Genomic DNA, 9807 nt, shown 5'->3' on the forward strand with positions numbered 1-9807 from the left:
GGATCTGGCGTTAACAGGATGGAAATGGTGAAACAGGATTCATGTTGCCATCCCCATATGATGACCTAAGTATAGCATTCAACTAGAGAGATGTCAAAAGATCATGATTGTGCTTGCCCATTTTCTCATCTGGTCTTTATTTATGGCTTTGGCATGCAAAGTAATGCCTAGAAAAAGTGTTCATAAAGGATTTCAATTGGTTTATGTAATAAAAGCATAGAGACAAGTGATGACCCAAGGGCAAGCCAGCTGTGGATCATCATCAATTTTTTTGATGATTTACTGTTAAAAAATTATTAATAGATCAGCAAATAACAAGTACATGCATGCCATAGCTAGGATAGCAATTACTACCCTACTACTTCAAAGCATACTAGTTAGAAACAGGCCCAAAACAATTGATTTCTAGTGGCTCCTCGCTTAGCCAGAGTGTCAGCCATCCCATTAGCTGTTCTTGGCACTCAATGCATCTTTGGTTTTAGGCTCCTAATCAGTTGCTTGAGTTGTTTCGTTTCATTTCTGTAGCCCCATACTGCTTTCTCCATATTTTCCAGCCAGTCAATGATAGTCATGGAGTCCCCTTCCACAATCAAATTATTGATATTCATCTCCCTAGCCTGACAGAGCCCTTGGAGTACAGCAAGTAATTCAGCCTTCATAGAGTCTCCTACACTAAGTGATCTTAAGAATAAGGCAATAACATCTCCATTTTGGTTTCTAAAAACACCTCACATTCCCAATGGATTCATGGACCTGGATCATCATCATTATCATCTAATCCTTATCCCAAATATATGGGGTCAACTAGACAAACTAGTTGTGGGTCAGTTGGCAAAAGGTGCTGCCAATAAAGATTAAAGAAGCCAAAATTATCTCTCGGGAGCAGAATACCCTTCCATCTCAAATACAAACATACATGCTCATTATTAGACACAGAAACAAGGTATAACAAATGTTCCATGGAATTATCTAATTATAAGATATCCTATTGACAGACATTACTTCATAATACATAAAACAACTTCAGAGGTATTATAAAAAAAATTAAATATAGCACCACTGTACAAATATTACCAAACAATGCTCAAGAGTGGCCAAGCATATATGTCTGAAATGCTGCTTTTTCAAAACGAAAAAAAAAAAATCCTGATTTTCTAATTCCATATCATATTCCCAAAAATACCAGCATGATTTGTGGTGGCAACTCATCATAAAATGAATAACATTCATATAGAACATTAGTGGAAGGATACAAGAATGTGTTTACCTCTGAAGACATTAAGTGGGATCCTAAGGACAATAAGTTAAATTTTAAGGGGATCTGGAAGTATATAAGCATCTACTTATGCACCCAAGCCTGGAATGAGTTACAATTCGAACTCTTTCATCATCTACACAAATTATAATCTAACAAAGCAAAGATCAGAAGATTCAATTGTGTCTAATAGAGTAATGACCAATAAATACCAGCAAACAGACTGGGTTATTCAGCCCCTTCACATCATGTGTCAAAAAACAAAATATGGCATGTTGATTTAAGAAAGATGAAGGCACAGTATATATTACTTGCACAACAAATAAAGGTCAAAGATCAATAGCTCAGGTGTTCAAGCCTGTAAATTGACACTTTTAAAGAACCTATAATATACTACCCAGATTTTTAGCAAATAATTATAAAATTTATTAAGAATAGGAAAGCAAGAAAAAAATACAGCCAATAACCAAAAACGTGCCAAAAAGCTGAAAAATAATTCAAAAAGATCAAAAGAATATAAAGTAGCTACCCAAAATAACTCTCATATATAGAAACCTCATTTTTTATTGATGTATCAACAAAGATGTTAGAAGGCCTTGATGGATACTGTTTGGGGTACCATGGTAATTCAGACACATGTAGGGTCTTCCAAGACAAAAAACGGTGACCATATTAGTTCATTCTGGACCTACTGGAATGAGTTATTCCATTACAACTACTCACTACATGGCTTTTGGCATGTCTCAGATTTACAGCCATCTAAATTAAGTGGAAGGAGATTCACAGGTGATGGTTAGGTAGATGAAGCATGGAAATGACAATGCTTAATAAGCTAAGGCTTCATTTGGTAAGAGTGCAAATGCAAATATGTACAGTGCAAATACCAATATGTACAGTTCATGAAAATGCAAACTTGGTTTGGTTTTGCATTGATAAATTCTGCATTCTTTCCAAATATACATGGTTGTGGTGGGTACAAACACAAATTTCAAGACTGGAATCTGTCCCTTTTACAATAACCAACTTATGGAAGCAAGCTTTGCTCCCATTTTGAATGCAAACATGTCAGAAAAAACAAATTTGCTGTCATTTTCATTACAAAAAATATATTCTTACCATATGCCTGCAAAACCGAACCGGAGTACAAATTTGCTTCAGTTCAGCATTTGCACTCTTATCAAATGCAACCTAATGCACTCTTGTTGCCTACAATGGTAGATTGAGGGATTAGGTAAATGTAAAAAAGGGAAGCCGAAGGAACATAATGGTTATATCAATATATGCTTATATGTATTTCTTCTTCTGTTGTTGTTGTTGTTAGTGGTGGTGGTGGTGGTGCGAATTGATGAAGTATGCTGTTCTTTTCATAATTAATAAAATCTTCATGGATATATGAATGATCAAAAGAAAGTTTGAACGCCTTGATATCCATTGAAATAAGATGTGGTGAGAAGACCTCGAGTGCAATTGATACTACATATTTTTATGGAGCTCTTGGTAGAAGGCAGTGTGATCAAATATAATTGCATGTTGTAGTTTTGTTTTTATCAGTAATTGCAGATTGTAGTTTTATTTGAAAATTAGATTTTTTTTTTTGATAAGTAAAATGAGATTGGAATTTGCTTCATGTTTTTTCTTTAAAACAGAATACTGTTTTTTCTTACATCTAGGAAGCACAGTTATGAGATCAAAGAGTTTTATGTGAAAATTAGATTGGATTTTTTTTTTTTTTGATAAGTAAAATGAGATTGGAATTTGCTTCATTTTCTTTAAAACAGAATAATCTTTTTTCTTACATATAGGAAGCACAGTTATGAGATCAAAGAGATCAATAAACAAAGGAATTATATTTGCAGTATATAGGATTTTAGAACTTGTGTCAGACAAACCACATAAAAGAAAACTATGTCCTCGACATTTGATTAATATCTTATATGTATATCTATTGGGTAAACCCGTAATTAACAACAACAACAAGAAGAAATCAAAACGTTTGTGTTGTGTAAAGAATATGTGCCTAGTTTCCAACTCATCATTAAGAAAAATGGAACATATTTCCATAAAACTAAATCAGATAGGAACTGGTCTAAATATCCACATCTATCCTATATACCAAAAACTTTCAACGATTTAAATTTCAATTTCAGAAATGGAAAAAAATAATATCAGATTTTAGTTTGAAACTTAAAGAAAATATTAAACATCTAAAATAAAAACTAAAAAGTCATTTTGTCTCTTTCGATAATTTCCCATTGTTTCTTATTCTTTCAATTTCTCCTCCATTTCAATCTCAACTTTCCTGTTTCTTCCATCTATCTATATTTACTGACTGATATCCTATTTCATACCAAAAAATTATAGGAGTTTTACATCTGATGTAAATTTCGTTCTATTTATCCTTTAAATCAGAACAAAACATAGAAGTCTGAACATTCTAGTGAAGTTTTAATCCTCAATTAAGTTCAAATTAAAGCTTCATAGATTCATTATTATCCTTATTTTTCTACTTATGGAATTGTTTATATAAAGGCTTCCTTTTAATGAAATTAAAGAAAAATCAATGTGCATATACTTGTACATGCATATATGCGTCTGTATGTGTAGTGTAAAAGTAGAGAAAAGAAAAAGAAGCATGGGCATCTTCCCCACTGACAAACAAAAGCCTATAATTGCCCAAAACCTCCATGAAATCAAGACTGACTTAGAAGGACCTGAGCTCAAGAATTTGGCCTTTTCTTCAATTTGATAACTGGAGTAAGACAGACCAAAAGCCGCCCAGAATTGGGCCTAACCATTCTCTAACCAAGTAGCAGAAATATTCAACACACATAGTTTATTTTCACCTACATGCCATTGTTCATGTAAACTCAAACTCATACCAATCACCCATTTCAGAAGATTAGACAGAAATGAGTAGATTATTGACACAGATGTACAATGAAAAACACTAAAACATATAATGCATACAGAAGACACACCATGCATCTTTACTTGATACATGCAAGCAAAACAACTAATCAAGATTATAACCAATTCCATGGAATTGGGTAAAAATCAAGGAACAGCAATAAAAGGGTTTCTGCAACTCACCAAGCGCAGCCAACTGGGCTTTCTTAGAAGACAACGAAGAAGAACCCGACGACTGCTCCTTCTTTGACAGAAGAAACGACGAAGGTGAAGTAACTTTCTTTGCAGAAGACACAGAGGATGAGGCCGTGGCATTCGCAGGTGCCTCGGACGTACCGTACTTCCTCGGTCTACCTCTCTTCCGGCGAACTGTCTCGGGTGGAGCGGAAGCAGCAAGGGGGGCTCTTCCGGTCACCGAATGTGGAGGGAAAACGAAGGGAGTCCCACCCTCAGACGACGAGTAGTGGCCGGACGACGCGTTTGGGTGATGTGGGTTGGCAAATATTCCGTTGGTGGAGGCGGAAGTCGGGGTGCTTGTGGTGGTCGTGGCGCTGTGGTGGTGGGGAAGATGCTGCTGCTGGTGATGGAGGTAGTATGAGCTCAGGCCGCTTTCGTTCCCCTCCATGAGAGAGAGAGAGAGAGAGAGAGTAAGGAGAGATGTAGGATTTGGATACTCGATTGTGTGTTTTTCATTTCCTTTCTGTTTTGGATTTTTTTGGTGATGGTTGAGAATAGTATATCAGCGCTCACATGTGTACAGAAAAATCGAATGATCGATCCAGACCGTTCCACTGTGGACCCACCTAACTAATCTCGTGATTAGATGGTTAATGGGATGGTTAAAGATCACACCATCATTAAAATAATTCCAATTCTCAAGTAGGGTCCACAGCAAGACCCACTAAAGGATGGCAAAGATTTACTTGATGCTCGTAGCAATATATTCAGTACAATATTATTAATTTATTACGGGAATATCACATGTTGCTTTGAAATATGTGATTTTCACTTTTTTAGAAAGACCCCCTTGTTTTATGGGGTGAGTGACAATGACCCCTATACTTTAATTTACAACAAAGGCCGCCCTAAATTTTAGCCATTAGACAAAGACCCCTTTCCGTTAGTATTCCGTCAGTTATCTTTGAAAAAGATTCTCACCTTACTATTTAAAGTTTTATAAATATCCAAACTACCCTTCTCTAATTTATTTTACCTTTTTCTTTAATTTATAAAATCATCTTATCTTTTTAACACTCAACAACTTAGCGCTTATAAGATCCACCTCCTCTTTCTTTTGTCCTCACCGAAAACCCATCTTTCATTTTCAAAATTAAATACAACAATAAAAACAACCGGCTCACAACCTTTCCCCATCACCAACACAACCTAGAATTGCCGCAAACACTAGTCACCACCAGCTTCATTTTGCAAGAATGCCATGCCCTTTCCTAAGTCTATCTTGAGTCACTACTTGGAATATCGGGTAACTGTACTGATCCCTCCCCACGAAAATCCATTTTTTGATGACTTGTCTTTTTATAGCCACTGCTCTGGTTAGAAATACAACCAGTATGAGCCCCATAAAGCCTCCATCCATCCCCTGATTAAATGAATTACAAAAAAAGGGAAAATATGGTTTTTCTTATTCTCCCTATCCTACTCGGGTAAAGATGGCTTAGACGCTTAGTTGAAATGAAATTTGTCTTTGTTTGGATTTGGTGGAATTTCTCATGTTTGGACAAGTTGTAGTGATGATTATCAAAAGTTCTTTCAGGTGGAAGAAAAAAGACTCAAAAACAAGGAAAACGTTGGAAGATAGAATTTGAGAACTCGATCAAAATCTCTAGGGTGGTATGAACTATGTTGTGCTAATTTCGGGAGTCCCTCTCGATTTTGTTCGATTAATTAATCATTTTTTTTTCTTTTATAATTTTTCATACAATGTAGCGAGGGTCCAAAAAAATTAACAGGAACTTAGCAAATAATCTATTTAAGATTGAAGATTAAACGGGGATTGATTATTCTGAAAGGGATGGTAGAATCCATCTGATGATGGACGCCAAAACAGTTGCAGAATGGGTGGGCGAATTTCAAAAATTTTCTACCTACCTTTCAACTGGAAATCACATTCCCTAATTTTAGAATCAAGATTCAAGGATCCTACTTGAAGCAGAACCGAATCAGATCTGAACCAAAAGTGAAGGGAGTAATTATACCTGATCCAGAGAAAAAGATTTCTCCCAAAGTTGGTGTTCATGCCCAAAGAAGAAACCAAGATATGCTCCTACTGAAAATGACACAGCAACTGTGGAACAGAACCAGCAGGTGCGTCCTATACACTGAATCCTTCATAAGAATCCTTTGGATGATAATGAGCACCAAACCGAATCAGCCTTTCAACAAAGACTGATATCAAGAACTATTCTTGATCTTTCTCTGACAGAGAAAACGAACTGTGACAGATGGATGGCGGCTGCAACTGGAGGAAACTAGAGAAATAGATGGCGAACTGCTTTTCTTTTCTCTAGGGTTTCTGAGATCCTATCTCACAAAACTGCAGAGTGTGTTATGTCTCCCTAGAGTTCGAATTCATGTAATTCGATTAGGGTTTCCTCCAATTGCTTCATGATTAAGAAAGGATTTTCTGATCATATCGAGAGTTGCCCCCTTATCCAAATCAGTATTTGGATTAGGACTCTTCTTAATCCTATCTATAGATTAGATAAGCTTTTGGGCCTATCCTAATCTCAAATTCGCCCCTTATTAATGACTGATCAAATCAGCCCAGTTCGAAATGGGCTTTAGGCCCAATAAGGTTATGTGCTCAAAAGTCTTCCAAACTTCTGCCCAGTTGGGCTTCTTTATATGACGTGGGACCCAAGCATTGATCTACACACCAGCCACATGGGTTCGGCCCAGCCTCTGTTACAAGGCCTGGCCGAATTCACTAGAGAGCCCAATAAACCCCCTGAACCCATCATATGGACCCAATGGGCCCAACACTTACACTAAGTGGTCCTTGGGCCAAACCATCTTATAAAAACCCAAGGACTGTGGGCAGGTGCAATATTAGCCCATCAGGTGTTATGACAAATAGCCTTACACTTAACCTCTCAGCCCACTGTTAGACAGTTTTGTATGCCCTTAGCTTCAATCAGAATAATGTACTTTATGACTATTGTAAATGAATTAAAATACATATTTGATTCATGTTCTCTTGGTATGTTTCTGTGTAATACCCTTAAACTGGACACTTAATGAGACTCGTGTTAGTTTACAATGTTCACAGCCAGTGGGTCGGTCTGGGAGACCTATCCTGATAAGGCTGATACTGTTGTGCCACCAAGTCGGTTGGGGTGGCCTGTCTCAGCTGCCAGGGTGAGACCCTAGGTGCATACAGTGTAGGATTAATTGAATCTTTGAACTAGACCAGATTTCCAGTACTGCCCTGGACCTTGGAGATTGATGGGCAAAACTGGAAAGTTACACCCGACCCCTAGATTCGATTATGATACTGCACTAGGTGTCGGATTGGGCTGTCTTTGATGTACCAATCAGTGAGATCCTTAGCGGGGGTCAAAACCTGGGTATGTTGGGACAGTCTGAGAATTCATCTGAGTGGGTGATCATAGTGACAGGATCAGCCCCTTTGTCGGACAAAGGTAATGATCGGGGATGCACTCTCACTGATGGAATCCAAGACTGCCGGCAACCGATTTCAATCGTTGAGATTTGTTTTGCAAAGTATATTTTATATGAGATATAAAAGTATATATATTATGGTTTCTAAAAGGTTTGCAAAAGGTTTTAATTCCCAGGATCCATATAAGTAGAGAGTGCGACACTGTTCATTGCAGCCAAGGGAGAGGTCATCTCTTGTCGGGCAGTGTATGATCATTACGGGTTGAGAGATTAAGTGTAAGACCATTGAGGATAATACCTGATGGGTTAATCTTGCATCTGCCCACAGTCCCTAGGTGTTACAAAGTGGCTTGGCCCAATGACCACTTAGGGTAAGTGTTGGGCCCATAGAGCCCATTTGATGCGTTTCAGGGGGTGCACTGTCCATAACAGTGTATTCAGCCAGGCCATGTAACAAAGGCTGGGCCGAACCCATATGGCTGATGTGTAGATCAATGCTTGGGTCCCACGCCATACAAGGAAGCCCAACTGGGCAGTAGTTAGGAAGGTTAAGCGAGCACATAAGCTTAATGGGTCTAAAGCCCATTTCGAACTGGGCTATTTAATTAGATAAATATGGGGGTGAATTCTGAGATGGATTAGCAGATAGGATAGGGTCTTGACCCTATCCACTCAGAGAGTCCAGATCTGAATGTGATTCAGATTTAGAAACCTCCTAATGAGATTAGGAGAAAGCTAATCTAATTTGCAGATAAGATAGGGGTTAATCCTTATCACCTAAAGAGATGTTTTGATCCAAATAAGATTTGGATCAGCAACTCCTAATTGGATTAGGAGCTGATCCTTTGGGGTTACAATTAAGGAGGGGGCGGCAACTAAAATAATAGAGATTATTCACATTCTCTTGTGTGCTGAAAAACACAGAAGAAAGAATTAAGCAACCCTGCAGAATTCTTTCTTGCCGCCTCTTTGTTCTTGCCGCCCTGTTTGCCAGTTTGATCTCCAATTGTGGGAGAAGTCATGATTCGATCTTAACATCAATTCTTTGAGAAAGAATAGATAGGAAGTTGTGCTCACATGCCATCCTGTTGTTTTTTGCGAATGACAGAATTCTTAGAGAAGAATACTGCTGATTCTGCTCCATCCTGCACTACGTCATCTTCAGTGGAAGCAGTCTTTGGATCCTTCCTTGGGCGTGAACACCTTCGTTGGGAGATATTACTTCTCCGTATCAGGTATAATCTTTTCCTATTACTTTTGGTTCAGATCTGCTTCAGTTTATGGTTCAAGATTGATCCTTGAAAATATGATTTTCTAAATAGGGAATGCGATTCCCAGTTGAAGGGAGAGAAAAATTTTTGAAATTCGCCCCTTTATTCTGCAAGATTTGGGCGTCCATACGATGGATCTCTCATCCCATCAGTGGTATCAGAGCCAAGGTTCAAATCTTGAACCAATTTGTTTCATATCTGAACCTGCGCAAATGGGCAGAAGGCGTTCTACCCGATTTGCGCAGATATGGGTTTCGGGAAATTTGTTCCCAAAATTAATGGGCGAATAATCCGAAATTAATTTTATATAAATCTGATTATTGTTTAGAATTATTCTTTATGATTTTCTTGATTTGTGGGCTGTTCATACAAGAGGAGATCGAAATCTTGATTTGCGCAGGGAACTTACGATTTTGCTTATTATAGGTTATTTTGTTACATTTGGTCTGTAAAATAATTTTTTTTTTATTTTTTAGACTGAATGTATAAGTATTCGATCTGTTGTAATTATTAATAGAAATTAGGATTTCTATTTATTTTATTTTGGATCGAAGATGGCGGCGCAGAAAAGGAGAACTCGCAGAGGAAGAGATTTCGCAGATGGGAGAATTGCTATCTGCGATTTGCAGTTTGTGAAACTGCAACCTGTGATCTAATCTCTGTTTTGTAGGAAGGATTGTGCGAATAGCCCTGTTTGACTGATTCTTGTTTTTCTTTTATAAGTATTTAATT

The 9807-nt window shown here is 37.6% G+C and overlaps 1 protein-coding gene across 1 annotated transcript in view; it reads right to left on the reverse strand.

Moving 5' to 3' along the window:
• The window catches only part of LOC104610073 (AT hook motif DNA-binding family protein), a 36055-nt gene extending 31192 nt beyond the window's left edge, over positions 1-4863 (reverse strand). Inside the window, exon 1 of the mRNA XM_010276540.3 lies at positions 4346-4863. Coding sequence (XP_010274842.1) covers positions 4346-4787 — 442 coding nt within the window. The 5' untranslated portion in view covers positions 4788-4863. The remainder of the gene's footprint in view (positions 1-4345) is intronic.
• Between the last annotated feature and the right edge of the window lie 4944 nt (positions 4864-9807).

Source organism: Nelumbo nucifera, chromosome 1 (assembly GCF_055504915.1).
Source record: "Nelumbo nucifera cultivar China Antique chromosome 1, China Antique-T2T, whole genome shotgun sequence".
Lineage (NCBI taxonomy): Eukaryota > Viridiplantae > Streptophyta > Magnoliopsida > Proteales > Nelumbonaceae > Nelumbo > Nelumbo nucifera.